The sequence below is a fragment of the Gadus macrocephalus genome, chromosome 18 (assembly GCF_031168955.1).
Source record: "Gadus macrocephalus chromosome 18, ASM3116895v1".
In the NCBI taxonomy this organism is placed as follows: domain Eukaryota; kingdom Metazoa; phylum Chordata; class Actinopteri; order Gadiformes; family Gadidae; genus Gadus; species Gadus macrocephalus.
Genome location: NC_082399.1, coordinates 528,168 through 543,167, shown reverse-complemented (window position 1 = coordinate 543,167; position 15,000 = coordinate 528,168). Strand labels below are relative to the sequence as shown.

General features: G+C 52.2%; 1 protein-coding gene across 7 annotated transcripts in view; it reads right to left on the bottom strand.

The window, feature by feature from the left end:
• Positions 1-14,633, bottom strand: part of LOC132447053 (ankyrin-3-like) — a 22,794-nt gene extending 8,161 nt beyond the window's left edge. For 5 of the 7 annotated variants that reach the window (XM_060037700.1, XM_060037701.1, XM_060037705.1 and 2 more), the window contains exons 1-8: positions 14,510-14,633; positions 14,089-14,317; positions 12,304-12,429; positions 11,867-11,989; positions 11,300-11,326; positions 10,676-10,757; positions 3,284-9,484; positions 251-325 (exon numbers count right to left, since the gene is read on the bottom strand). In XM_060037700.1, the coding sequence (XP_059893683.1) occupies positions 251-325; positions 3,284-9,484; positions 10,676-10,757; positions 11,300-11,326; positions 11,867-11,989; positions 12,304-12,429; positions 14,089-14,268 (6,814 nt within the window). In that variant the 5' untranslated portion in view covers positions 14,269-14,317; positions 14,510-14,633. The remainder of the gene's footprint in view (positions 1-250; positions 326-3,283; positions 9,485-10,675; positions 10,758-11,299; positions 11,327-11,866; positions 11,990-12,303; positions 12,430-14,088; positions 14,318-14,509) is intronic. The other 2 variants (XR_009523023.1, XR_009523024.1) reach the window with 1 other exon arrangement.
• Positions 14,634-15,000: the final 367 nt, after the last annotated feature.

The window sequence follows — 15,000 nt, the reverse complement described above, 5'->3', positions numbered from 1 at the left end:
CCCTCGACCTCAGCTGCAGTGATGCATCATGTGATCACATCATCGATAATCAAATCTGTTCATAGGCAAGCCTTCCGATTATAACATCGCAAGATAACTACTAAACTGCTCATCCTTTCAAAACCAAATAAATGTGTGTGTGTGTGTGTGTGTGTGTGTGTGTGTGTGTGTGTGTGTGTGTGTGTGTGTGTGTGTGTGTGTGTGTGTGTGTGTGTGTGTGTGTGTGTGTGTGAGAGTGTGAATGTCTCACCAGTCCAACTGAGTCCCAGGTGGTCCGCCACTATGGCCATCCGGAGGTCCGTCCTCTCACAGGGGCTCTGTGGGCCTGGGGACGTCAGGGCAGAGCTGTAAGACGTCGGCAGAGGAGGCGGGCTCCACCTCCACCTCTAAACACTATCATGTGTGTCATTCTGTGTCCCCCAGCTGATTACAAAGCAGTCGTAATCAGCCTCATGCAGAAGACAGCCGAGGGACACGTGACATCAGATGAATCGGTGAATCAAGAAATCAGTTTGGGATTGTGAACTTAAAGAGCGTCTCGTTTGGATCGTGGTCATTGTGGGAGAATCGTGGTGTCGTTAATGTGAAGACTTCATGCCAATCTGGCAACCCTGGCTGCAGCGTGCTGCAGCCAGGGTTGCCAGATTGGGCGTGAAATCGGAGGCTGGGCAGCCTCCTGGGGTCCTTGCCTCCTGGAGTACCACGCTGAAATGCCAAAAGTCTCTTAAGATCACTGTCCCAGTCCTCTGTTCTGGCCGGATCATCACCTCTGATCGGGGGACCTTTCAGCTTCATTAAGAGGCTGATGTAATCGGGCCGATGTCCAGTGGGAACGGGTCCCCCTTCCAGAAAGCAGAAGGGACTCCTCTGGGTTTACCATGGGAGCTCTGGGATGTGAAAGGCCAGAACAGCTAAATAAAAACTAACATTATAATTCTTAAAAAAACACATTGAAAGTTTGAAAGAAGTAGAAGTACGAGAGGGAACGACTATGAGAGTTCTGAGTTTGTATCAGCATCACTCACTAGGACAAGGTACCATCAGGCAACGACTAGTAAAAACAATTCATGAATCTTAAATCACACATAATCCAGCTGAATTCAACGGTTAGGAAGCGTCTTTAGGATACAATGCCACATGCAGCTGGCTTATGTGGGATTTCTAGTTTATTCTAATGAATTGTTTTCACAGTGTTCTCAGAGAGATCAAATCCACCAGATGTACAAAACACACACTACGAACCAGTCCGGTGGACCTGAGCAAACACAACACAGTCCCACACGTTGGGGTTCCCCTACACGTCTGAACCCAGCCGTCCGAGGACCAGGGCTTGGTGCCGTGTGACGGCGCAGTCAGTGGATGCAAGGCCTGTTTGGTGGCGGGTGAAGGTGGGCATGCGTGCGAGACCCTCCAGTAGTCATGGAACTAATCCTGAGGTGAGCCTACTGAGTGTACCTGCTCCTCTTCCTCAAGCTAAGCCACACGTCGGCAGAGGTCTAAGTACAGTCCATCTGCTGACTGGTGCTCTCCCTAGTTTGATGATTAAACAGCAGTCTTAAGTTAAGTTAAGTTAGCCTTATCTACTGAAACTCGTCTCAACCAAAGTAAGGTCCCTCAACCAAGCACGTTTAGTACGTGAAGACGTGCCTTCAGTGTTCTGCTCTCCACCCTAGCATCTCTCTCTCACAGAAAACGCCACAGAGGACAAGACCGACAGGAAGAGGAAGTGACATCTACACATCACGCCACACAAAGCACCACGACAGCTGCATGCAACTTGAATAGGAGGTAGAAGAAGACGAAGAATAAGGAGAATTTTGTTTATAAAGAGTTTACAAACTATTCTGGTTCTCTGCGGCAGGAGCCACTCTGGGCTCCTCAACCTGTGCCCCCTCCTCCATCAGCTCCTCCTGAGCTCCATGAGATGGCCTACGCTTCCTCCTGCTGCTCCTCCACGCAGCCTCAGCTCTCACACCTCTAGTGGGGTGTGATGGTGTGGTGGTGGTGGTGCTGGTGGTGCTGGTGGTGCTGGTGGTGGGAGTGGTCATGTTGGAGGCAGTGGTGGTGGAGGTAGGAGAAGATTTGGAAATGCTAGAGAGTTGTGAGCAGGAGGTGTCTCTGGATGAGCTGCCCGCCTCGTCCCGATTGGTCAGTGTGTTCCTCCTCCCCCCTGTCTGAGCCCCCACCGGGGGGGCGGTATGAGTGGCCTTTCCTACCCGGCAACTAGTGGTGGATTTGATTTTGGAGCTGTGTGACCCCTGGGTGCTCAGCGTCCGGTTGACACCACACCGGTCCCTCCCTGGGTTGTGTTTGGGTTTATTAGCCTCTGCTACCTTCGTGTCCCCTAACGCAGATCTCGACCGGACTAGTTTATGATCGGTTAAAGCCTGTTTCTTTTCTTTTAAAACTGGAATTCTAGATTTGTTATTTCTACCCTGATGAGGGTCGAATCGTTCTCGACTCTCACATTTAACACTAACGCTGCTCGTTTCCTTCAGCTTATCTTTCCCTAGCGGTTGAAAGCCATTGCATAGTTTTAAGCTACGTTCGCTAACAGGTAGCCTGGATTTGCATATGTGTTGTGAGACCACCAGGGGTCCTGAGACTATCGCTGCGTTCGAAGCTGACCTACTGTCCCGGTCTGAGAACAAGTTGAACAGGAGGCTGTCTGCTGGAGCCTTAGAGGACGGGAGGCCGCTGCCTCTGTTACTGCTGTTCCCTGAATAGGGCTTTGTGCTGTAGAGTGATGTGGAAGACAAGACATCCGTACTCTGGTTATGAGTGCCCTGGAGTTCCTCCTGGGCCGATGTGCCTAACTGAGTGCTAGAGTTATTATTATATACCATACCTGATGACCAGTTATGAGAATAATCATCAGTAATTCCAGTTTCACAACCACTGGAATCAGAGTAATATGATTCTACAGAGTAATAATTATCTACCAGGGATCCTGAGGAACTATAATTAGGTTGTTCAAAAGTGCTTGTTTGGTCATTTGAACCTCCGCTCACATCGCCTACATTTGGTGTCTGATCTGGGGGGGATTTAGGACCCGTTTTAAAGGTTGAAACTTTAGAGTGGTCTGACTGTGAGCATGTGTTGGCCCCTCCCTTAGCATTGGACCGGTCCAAGCGGACGGTGGTGGACTGCATGGAGACCTGTGGCGATGTGAAGAGATGTGTGGGATGCTGTGTGCTGACATGATGTCCTACTGTCTGTTGTGCGTACACCTCTGCCTCTGAATCCCTGACCCTGTACCTGCCCGCTGAACAGGGATGCTCACCAATCTGAAAGAACTGGAGCCTCTCCTCCACCATGTCCCTCTTGCTCATGTCAATCGCACCGCTGCGTGTCATCTCAAACATTTTCCCTTCATGGAAGGGGAAGGGGTTCGGCTCGCTTGTCGGCGTGCTATCGTCGGTGGGCGTTCGCGCGGGGGTGGTGTCTGGCGTGGTGTTCTGTGAGTGTTCGTCGGCGGCCAGTCCGAAAGGCTTGGGCTCGTCGTTGATGTCTCTGGGCTCCGCCATGTCCACCACCACGTCCTCCTCGCCTTTGGAAGGCCAGGGGTCAAAGTCCAGCCCTTTGGTCGCCACCGTCTTGAACGTGGAGTTAAATTCTTCCTCGAGTTTATAGCTAAAGTAAGTGTCAGAGAAGCCCTCTTTGTCCGCGGGCTTCTTCTCCGCGTCTTCACAAACGTCCTCGGTCTTCTCCCCAACCGAGGGGGAGCCGTTCTGAGAGTCATTCTTTACAATTTCCTCTGGAGATTTCTCCTCCTCGATGGCTTCTAGTTTGGTGGGGGGGAAGGACCTGTCTGTGGAGCGGAAGGATTCGGTCGCCCAGACGTCCCTCCTGCTGTCCGGGAGGCCGAACAGCCGAGAGTCTGCCTGCTCACACAGACCGTCGTCCTCGTCCTGGAGCTCGTACCCGTCCAGCGAGTCGATCTCCGTGGCGTCCGTGTCGTGGGAGAACTCAGCGGTGGTGGCGATGGAGCAGTCTGTGATCGACTGGTCGTTCCCGTTCTGTTCACCATCACCCTCTTCTCCCTCTTTGCCATTTAAACCATCGGAACCGTAGGAGCCGTTGGTTCCCTCGGTTCCACCGTTGGGTTCTTTGTTGTTCCCATTTTTGTCCTGTTTTTTGGGTTTGGAACCCACCTTGACCTTCTCTTCTTCAGGGAGGGTTGAATGCTTATAAGGTACAGGCTGGAAGACTGACACGTCGTCATCCTCAGCATTTGATTGGCTGTCATCAGCATCTGTGAGCACGGGGGTGGGCGGCTGGATGCGTATGATTGGCTCAGTCAGTAGATGCCTATCATGCTCTTCCTGCAAGTTCACCTCCATCATCTCCGTCTCAGTTCCTGAAGAGTTACAGGAACCTTTCCTCTCCACATCTGACTGTTCAGAGGCTGAATCGAGAGGGGGAGGAGGTGGAAACTCTATATATGCAACACCTTTGTCTTTAGATACAGTTTGCTGCTCTTGCTCTGTCTTGTACTCATTTGCGTTGTCTGATGTATCCTGCTGGTTTAAATAAGATTCTGATTCTGTCTGATTGTCTATCGCTTTCTTTTGCTCCTGATTAGAATTATAAACATCGGCTTGATTGGTTTTACTATCTGGTTTTCTTGGTAAGGCCTCTTTAAAAGAGAAACTAGATTTGCAGTGGTCTTCCTCTGAATCCTCAGAAACCTCCATTATAGGGCTGGTATTCCCTGGTAAAAAGTCTCCGAAGCAATCGGGGGTCCTGGCTGTGAGGTCGTAGCTCACCTCCTCAGAGCTGGGGGTCTCTGGAGTGAGCGGACTCTTCCCAGAGCTGTCCATGAAGGAAACCTGCTCTAGGGTGTCATCGTCTGGGCTGATGGGGCTGAGGGCCATGCAGGACTTCTGTTTTACCGTGTAAAGCCCTCCCTTCGCCTCTCTTTCTGCTTGTCTGCCCAACTGGACACCTGCATAAACTGGGAGGGTTTCGATGCCCTTGAAGTTGTCTTTGGTCATTGAAGTCATCGGGGGGCCGATGATCTTTTCTAGTGTTTCTGCAGGACTTGGAAGCTTATTTGAGTTGGAGTCTCTGGGGGCATTATCTAAAATCTCAAATGTGTTGTTAGTAAGATGTTCATCCATTAGGGGCAGGGTTGTCTCAGGGCCCGTCTCTATCCTGCTCTTAGCTAATGTTGGTATCTGGGACGGTTTGGTTACAGTTAGTTTCTTTTGAAGATCAATATCAGCTGGGGAGGAGACTCCTCGAATAGGAATCTGAGATTCTGACTTTTGTCTTATGTTTTGGTTGACCGGTTTTTCGCTGTCTTTTCTTAATACCTCAGCCTCAACCTTTTTAGAGACACTTCCAACTTTTGTGTATTGGTGGGGCTTTTGAGCTTCATGGTAATTCTCGTTTTTCGTGTCATATGTGGCAGTTGGTAATACCAGAGCTTTCTTATCTTTAATTTCTTTAAGTTGCTGATAAGCGACATTGTCTTTGCCTTTACATATAGATTTGTCAGTTTCAGCATCACTCATTTTTCTTTTCAGGGATGCGTCTGAAACGTTGGACCGCTTGTCCTCAATTGGTTTCAGGGTGGGAGATGTTGCCTTACTGATTTCCCTGGTAGTAGGTGGGCTACTGTCCCCTGAGACTTCAGATGCCTTGGTGGTCCGGCCTGCTCCTGATAGCTGGTAGACAGGAAGTTTGCTCACCGAGGGTTTGGGCTGCACTGGGGGAGGGATCTTTGCTGCACTAGGCTGACTTTGTTTCTGAGCCTCAGCTTCAAACTTCATTCTCACAGAGCTGACCTTCGATGTGGATTTACCCGACACCGGAGACGACGGAGCAGGCTCGCTGATCTTACTAGGGGGTTTAACTGTACTCTCACTGAGGCGTGAAAACACACTTCGCTCCGGACTGCTGGGTAAACTAGAGCCATTCCTGTCACTTGAAGCGTTGCTACCGGACATCTTGCTCACAAACGGCTCCCTGACATCGCTTTTACTCAAGCCTTCTCCTGCCGGGAGCTTGTGTTGGCTCCTCTCAGGACTGCTGCCGGCCGAGCTGGGCCCAGAGTGGGCACCCTGCCCGGACCTCCTCATAGGTTTCTTCTCAGGGGACTGAAGTTCATCATTAAGCTTCTCTGTTTTGTCACGGAAGAACTGTGACACTTCACTCAGTTTCTCCTCAGCTTCCTTCACAGTCTTGTCCACTCTGTCCTCATAGAGCAGGTTGTCTCTGCTCCTATCGTGCTTATCTTCTGTGAACCGCATCCACACGGCGTGTTTGGGGCTGCCCTGATCTGTTGAATAATGCAGCACAGTCACTTTATCAAACTGAGCCTGTTCCTCTCTGTTGGAGGAGAACTTCCCTGATTTAGGAGACCCTTCTTTTGGGGTCCTGGAGGAAAACTGCTTTTTGGGGCTTCCCTGCTGTTGACTCATGGCCTCTGCGCTGCCATGGGTTTGGTCGGCCGTCATGGCTGAATCCTCTGTGTCTGAGGGTGATTGTGAAGATGAGTCTAGTTTCTCTGAATGAAGCATTTTCTCTGCAAACCTGTAGGACTCCCCTCTGATTTCTGACAGCTCATCATCACAGTATTCTATGGAATTCTGGCTCAGAAGCTTCAGAGCTTTGTACGAGTCGTCTGCCATCAGTTGAGCAGAGCTTGGGCGGCTGTCTTCTTCATGCGACAGTGGGGTGTTCACACGAGAGGTTTCCAGGAAGGAGGGCAAGGCTTCCTCTGCGGTCAGCTCCTCCTCTTCCTGTTGGTCATAATCACTGAGCTCCCTGATGCCGCGGTCGCCTTTGTAAGCGTAGAGCTCTGGGTGCTTCTTGCTCCCTCTGATGATGACCTCGGTCGGCTCCGTGGCGCTGTGGCCCTTTCCTATGTGAACCTCTATAATCCTCTCCACCTTCTGTTTGGATTTAGTGTCTTTGTCAAGAAACCGTGGAGTGAGTTCATCTCCTTTGACAGAATCCTGGCTGGCTTTGTGTTCAAAAAGGCCCGCCAGGTCTTTCGATGGATCTCTACCTGACTGAAATGCCTTCATGATGTCTCGAACGGACATCGACTCCTCCATCATGTCTGCTCCTTCAGCTATCTGGGGCTGGTGATAGACCATTCTAGTAGTGGTCGTGATGTGAGTTTCCTCTTTTAGGCACATGCTTTTGCTCATCATTGAGTCCTCCTCTGACATATTGACCTGAAGGGCTTTGACCCTGTCCGTGAGGGGGCTGGGAGAGGCCATGTCTGACTCCATACGGGGGTAAGCCGTCGCAGCCTCCTCCACCAGCAAAGGCTCACAGAGGTCATCTGGCTGCTCGTAGCTCCTGATGTGGACCTCTGTTCTGGTCTCAGTGACGCAGGGGGGGATGGGGGAGTCGGCGAACAGGGGCTTCGGACCGGTGCTCTCTGCGCTCTGAGGCGCAGAAGGCGTCTTCTCACTCCTGGTCTCGAAGCCACTGTCTGACAGGGGGCTCTTATCCTGCTCGTGGGACAGGTCCTCAGGGGACTCCAGGGGCGCGTCCACCGTCTGGTAGGACTCTGCCAGTTTACTGAGGTCTTTCTCTGAGGGCGAGGTGCGCATCCCCGACCCAGGCGGAGGCATCTTCAGCTTGTGGTCCTGTAAGGACATGGCCGGCTTCAGAACGCGCTTCTGTTTTTCTTCTATCTTTGCTTCCTCCTCCAGCCTACTTCTGACCTCTGCCATTTTAGACAAAGAGCTAGCGCCAATGTCATTGGCTAGGTAATCTATTACCCTAGACAAGTCAAAGTCTCTGACTGGCACAGACTGGGGCCTGACTGGTTGAGTGTTTGCATCAAAAGGAGGATTGTACTCTGGCAGAGAGCATCTCTGTGCTTCCTCAATCTCCCCATTAGAGAATTCCTCCCACCCATCGGCCAAACCTCTCTTTTTAGTGGCCCTTGCTTTACCTTCCATTAAAATATCTGTTTGTAATATTTGACTGACTTTCACTAAATCCTCCTTGACCTTTTCCACTAAAGTGTACGGCTCCTCATCCTCTAACCTCATTTCTTTGGGGGTTCCGCTGTGAGACGTCTGCACGGTTTTAGCCGCTGTATGTGTGTCTGTCTGCAGGATGGCGGTCATACGCATCAGATCCTCCTTCATGTTTGCTACGTCCCTCAGTATGTCCTGGTTGGACGTTGCCGTCGTGTGGATGACCGGCGGCGTGATGAACGGAGGGGACTTCAGCTGAGAGTTGATTTTAGACGAGGTGACACAGGAAGTCAGAGACGACGAGGGCATGCCCGCATGGGAAGGACCGGGCAGGGCCATTTTGAGGGAGCCTGGTCCTGGTTTGACGGGGGAGTCGGGCAGCACGTTGACGAGGGAGTACACTGGTACGGTCATGCTACTGGAGTACACTGGTACCGCCGTGCTACTGGAGGACGCTGGCAAGCTGGCATTTGCAGATCTATAGGAGCCGTAAGCAGAGCTGGAGGCTGCAGATCTATGTGTGGAGGACATGGATTTGAGAGTGCCGTAGCCTGAGGCGGAGCACGAGTTTATGGCTTCGTTTATGGCTGCACTGGCGCTGGAGGTTGCCGCCTGGGTGGTGGCCTGGATTCTGTCCTGGAGGCTGCTACTCCTGTCGGAGAAGAGGCGTGAGGAAGGCGAGGATGGCGAGGAGGAAGACGATGGGAATTTTACGGGTGATTGGGATCCGTTCAGAGTCGAAAAATCTGAGCAGGCGATTGTGGTCTGTCCGGTTGAGAGAGAGGAGACTGTAGATCTCCCTCCATGGGACGCTAGGGTTGAGTCGACAGAACTTTGCATTAAGGACAAACTGGAGATGGATTTAGCAGCAGAGAGAGACGTCGACCCTGCCTCGGTTGTATGTGTGGAACCTAGGACAGATTTAAAAGGGAGACCAGAATTGTACATGTTCACAGACGTCTTTGGAGACGTTGGCGTGCTGTGCGCGGCCAGCGATCTGTCGACCACAGAGCCGCTGGCAGAGGCGTGCACTGGGGAAGTCCTCGAAGTGTAAGCGGAAGCAAGACTTTTGATAGAGGCCGGGTCGGTGGCCTGTTTGCTCGGGCAGCCAGAGGACACCAGGCTGGCAGACCCCTGCACTGGGAACTGTCCCTGCTGGACCACTGTCTTGATGGGTGACGCCATAGTTCTATAAGTCCGAATGGGGGAGGAGGATGCTGCTTCACCGGGGGACTGAACCGGGGAGGTGGTGTAGGGGACCGGGGGCGGGGCTCCCAGGAGGGTTCTGATGGACGCCGGGGAGATGGGGCAGGGGGAGGACAGGGGCCAGCAGGACTTCAGTGGAGAAGAACCTGGCGAGCCTGTTGGCGAAGCGCTACGGGGCCCGGGGCCCCCCAGTCCGACGAGCCGCGTTTGACCAGGGACGGTAATAGGAGCAGTCGACCACGCGGAGAAAGGTCGGGTTGGAAAGACAGGTTTGTGAGGGTGACCAGCAGGCAGTGTTCTCGCTGCTGCTCCGCGCTCAACCGCGCTCTCTTCACATGGAAGAACCAAAAGAACAGGAGGAGATGGAACAAAACGCCAACAGAACACGGAGTAAAAAGGCAACAGAAAATGATGTTGGGAAAGAGGAAGGGAGAAAAAGTGACAAGGAGAGAAGACCAGAGAGGGAAGAATTGGTCAGTGAGGCGTCCTGGCATCAAGGAAAGTAAGAACAATAGTTTAGGTGCCGAAATGGGAAATGTTAGCATGAAATGGACTGGTTCTATGTGATCCACGTTGAACTAATTACTCAAGACAGCAACAGAAATGTATAAGAAGCCAAAGAAATATTGTCAAAGGACAATGAAAGGACCGACAAATGGCAAAAAATGGCAAGACAAAACACAACAAGATAACACAAAAGACTGTTCTCCTTTATGTTCTGATGTGCTACTAGCTAGCACATGGGCTCTTGTGTCAATCTCCTTATGACAGTGCCTTTTATCTGTTTGCTCTGAAAAGATAGAAAGTTTCCCCAAAGAGAATTTGGACTCTCTAATCAAATGGAGCCGTCGGCAACAGAAGCCATTCCATTGCTCCTTTGATCCAACAAACAGAAGTAGATAAAACTAGTAAAGCTAGTTCCAAGACTGTTTTTGGGTCCATTATCTGGTCCCGGTTCGACTACCCTTGGTGACAAGCAGTGGAAGAGTCATAAAAAGAGCCGAACGTGAGACTTCTCCTCATGCATCTGAATCTAACCGGAAAATAAAACAGCGTCATCGAGCCAAAAATCATAAAGTAAATCAAATGTTTCAACAGAAGGGAAAGCAGGATACAAAAGGAAAACCATCTTACTTTGATTTCTTCTCAAATGCATGTTCACATTATGTCAATCAATCAAAGCAACATGTTCATATGATGGACTCATATGTGGTAAAACAACCAAGCCAAACCTCTCAGGAACACAACTCAGTGGGCAAGCACTGCACAGAAAACCTTGAATCGTACAAAACCCATGCAAAACCATATCCAATGTGGTACACAAGCATGGGGAGTAAATGTGCTACTTAGGGTGAGAATATGCATTGATTACACACGGAATCGAGCTATCTCTATATTAATCACGCCAGATATAGGGTTAATCAACGGATTACAGATTTACTAAGAAAGTTTCCAAACATTGTTTTCATTAGGATTGGTAGCGTCTCGGAAAGCTTTGTTAGTGAGAATGTCCGACTCACTCAGTGCAGGCGGGGCCAGATAGCTGTAGCGCTTACGTAAGGCTAGGGAGGCAAAGGTATGGCGTCTCTCGGGCTTTTCGTTCTGCAACAATAACAACACAAACACCTCTCAGAGACTGGCCGCCATCTTGGGTACTTTCTGGTCAGTTAGCCACCAATTGATTCTTACCGATCAAAACAATTGAAACTTATTATTTTACTGTAAGCTACCTTCACAATGACAGGCCGCTGCGAATCACAAAATTATATTAACTATATATTCAATAATCGTTATGGCACCCTGTTATGATCAATACAAATATTATTAATACATAAAACCACAATAATATCATATAACAAGTTATATTAAGATTAAAAGGGACCAAAGTGAGAGTCCAACTCTATACTTTACAGGTAACTTAAGTCTAACTTAGTTCTATCACAGGCTTGCATTTGGCAGAACGGAGCTGAAACCTGTCTGATACACCATGCAAAGCGGGACTCAGGAACTTCTCTCTGAAGACAGAAGTTCTGGTGGTCCTGATAGCAGAGGGAGAAGGTAAGGCTATGGAGAGGACAGCCGGCCTGTGGACCGTCCCAGAGTCTAGCGAGAGGGCAGCGAATGAGGGGAAGCAAGTGGATTACCTCATCCTCGGGATCTGATTCCATTTCCTGGTTCCCAAGATGCATTGCAGAAACAGGGTCAAGTAACATAATGGAGAGCAGGGAGAAAGGAAGATCAGGGTGTGAAGAGGAGCGACAGCAACAAACAGGGAAAAGAAAAGCCACATCAAAGCCAGCGAACAAGGGAAGGACAAATGGAACAGAGAGGACCACATGAAGACAAGCCACACGCAGCCAGAGAATCAACCAAAAGCTCTTTGTAGGACGCCCCCCTCCCACCCCCCCCCCCCCCCCCTCCCCTAAAAAGCCAAAAGCATGATGTCCAAATTCAACTCAATTTGGAAGACAGCTTCAAAGAAAATACTAGAGCCGCCCAAACTTAGACCACTGTTGAAGGGTCCAGCGGAGAGAGTCTCCAAACAGATAAAAGACACAGTGGCCACAGTTTGGCCGGAGATTTTCTCCCTGAGGCTCCTCCGGGGGTTAGCCTGCGGCGCTAGCGGGGGTTAGCCGGCGGCGCTAGCGGCCGTGGAGATGGGCGTGGTCGCGAGGTGAGGACAGGTGGCGGTGGTGCTCCGCCGGCCTTACCTTCTTGAGCGGGGGCAGCGTGATGTTGAGGTTGCAGACGGCGGTGGGCGCGAGGCCCTTAGCGCCCCGGGACTCCTTGAGGAACGAGAGGCGGCCGCACGGCTCCTGGCCGTTGTCCCGCACCTACGGAACCAGGGGGCTTAGTGGGAGCACTGGGAACACTGGGAACCAAGGATCTGGACTTAGTGGGAACACTGGGAACACTGGGTCTGGACTTAGTGGGAACACTGGGAACCAAGGATCTGGACTTAGTGGGAACACTGGGAACACTGGGTCTGGACTTAGTGGGAACACTGGGAACACTGGGTCTGGACTTAGTGGGAACACTGGGAACACTGGGTCTGGACTAAGTGGGAACACTGGTTTGGGTTCCTGAGGGAGACCCTGGAGCCCTCCAGGTTCCCCAGGTTCTCCAGGTTCTCCAGGCTCCCCGGTACCTTGACGCAGAAGGGCAGGCGGTTCTCCTTGAAGGCGTAGAAGTTGAGGACCAGCTGCTGGCCCGCCTTGGTCAGCGGTGCCAGGTTGCCATAGCAATCCACGAAGACGGGACGCCCCTCCAGGACCTGGCAGAGGAGGCAGAGTCAGGCACCCTGCTGGGCTCAGAGTCAGACACCCTGAGGGCTCAGAGTCAGAGTCAGGCACCCTGAGGGCTCAGAGTCAGACACCCTGAGGGCTCAGAGTCAGACACCCTGAGGGCTCAGAGTCAGACACCCTGCTGGGCTCAGAGTCAGACACCCTGAGGGCTCAGAGTCAGACACCCTGCTGGGCTCAGAGTCAGAGTCAGACACCCTGCTGGGCTCAGAGTCAGAGTCAGACACCCTGAGGGCTCAGAGTCAGACACCCAGAGGGCTCAGAGTCAGACACCCAGAGGGCTCAGAGTCAGACACCCTGAGGGCTCAGAGTCAGAGTCAGACACCCTGAGGGCTCAGAGTCAGACACCCTGAGGGCTCAGAGTCAGACACCCTGAGGGCTCAGAGTCAGAGTCAGACACCCTGCTGGGCTCAGAGTCAGAGTCAGGCACCCTGCTGGGCTCAGAGTCAGGCACCCTGCTGGGCTCAGAGTCAGGCACCCTGCTGGGCTCAGAGTCAGACACCCTGAGGGCTCAGAGTCAGACACCCAGAGGGCTCAGAGTCAGACACCCTGAGGGCTCAGAGTCAGAGTCAGACACCCTGAGGGCTCAGAGTCAGACACCCTGAGGGCTCAGAGTCAGACACCCAGAGGGCTCAGAGTCAGACACCCTGAGGGCTCAGAGTCAGACACCCTGAGGGCTCAGAGTCAGACACCCTGAGGGCTCAGAGTCAGAGTCAGACACCCTGAGGGCTCAGAGTCAGACACCCTGAGGGCTCAGAGTCAGAGTCAGACACCCTGCTGGGCTCAGAGTCAGACACCCTGAGGGCTCAGAGTCAGAGTCAGGCACCCTGCTGGGCTCAGAGTCAGACACCCTGAGGGCTCAGAGTCAGACACCCTGAGGGCTCAGAGTCAGAGTCAGACACCCTGAGGGCTCAGAGTCAGACACCCTGAGGGCTCAGAGTCAGAGTCAGACACCCTGAGGGCTCAGAGTCAGACACCCTGCTGGGCTCAGAGTCAGACACCCTGAGGGCTCAGAGTCAGACACCCTGAGGGCTCAGAGTCAGAGTCAGACACCCTGCTGGGCTCAGAGTCAGACACCCTGAGGGCTCAGAGTCAGAGTCAGGCACCCTGAGGGCTCAGAGTCAGACACCCTGAGGGCTCAGAGTCAGACACCCTGAGGGCTCAGAGTCAGAGTCAGACACCCTGAGGGCTCAGAGTCAGAGTCAGACACCCAGCTGGGCTGAGCCTCAGGGCCAACAGCGGTAGCTTCAGTTCTGCACACTCCGCAAGAAGAGGCGCTAAAAGGTCATTTTGAGTCAGGACCACGTAAATGTCAGTTTAACTTCCTGAATCCTTCGTTGATGTGAAATTAGGAATAAATACATGAATGGATTTTTTAGGGCTGATGCTGATTTTTCAGCCTTAGCCGATGACCGATAACAAGTTTCTTGATTCGATATTTGGAGCCGATACTGCTCTTGCTCCTCAATTTACATCATAAGCATTACATAATGATGATAACCAATGTTACATTTAAAAATTGAATTTTTATTGAACTGTCTGTAAATCATGGCGAAAAAAAAAAGGAAATAGGCGAAAAAACATAGCCGATGCCGAGACACGTGAAAGAGGGATGTGCTGAGCCCGGGTACCTCGATGTCCTTGCTGCGGGCCACCTCCTCAAAGTTCTCCTGCTGCTCCAGGGTCTTGTCCACCTTGTCGTCCGTCATGCAGAAGCAGCGCAGCCGCGACTCCACGGCGTCGTTCATCTTGGCGAATACCACGAACTTGGCCATGTAGGGGACGCAGATCAGGTCCCGGTACACCTGCATGGCCAGGCCCACCGTGTCGGGGACCTGATGGCAGTCCGCCAGCCAGAACCTGGGGGACAGGTCAGAGGTCAGAGGTCATGGAGCTACCTCTTCACCAGGGGCCGTGCTCATTGGGTACCACTAACCCTACAGACAGACAGACAGACAGACAGACAGACAGACAGACAGACAGACAGACAGACAGACAGACAGACAGACAGACAGACAGACAGACAGACAGACGGACAGAGGTGTTTCTAACCTGGCAGACACGTTGGTGGTGAAGGAGACGCAGTCGTTGACGAAGGTCAGCGGAGTAGTGCCCGTGATGTCCTCCCACTGCGCTGGAGACGTTCCCCCTGGTGGAAAAACACGTTATTACAACATCCTGCAGGGGGCGTGAATCAAATCCTACGTTGGGGGGTTTGTCATGTCTGGGGGCGTGTCATGTCTGGGGGTGGTGTCCTGTATGGGGGTGTGTCATGTCTGGGGGCGTGTCATGAGTGGGGGTGTGTCATGAGTGGGGGTGTGTCCTGTTTGGGGGCATGTCATGTGTGGGGGGCGGGTCATGTCTGGGGGCGTGTCATGTCTGGGGCGTGTCCTGTCTGGGGCGTGTCCTGTCTGGGGCGTGTCATGTCTGGGGGCGTGTCATGTCTGGGGGCGTGTCATGTCTCGGGCGGGTCCTGTCTGGGGCGTGTCCTGTCTGGGGCGTGTCCTGTCTGGGGTGTGTCCTGTTTGGGGGCGTGTCCTGTC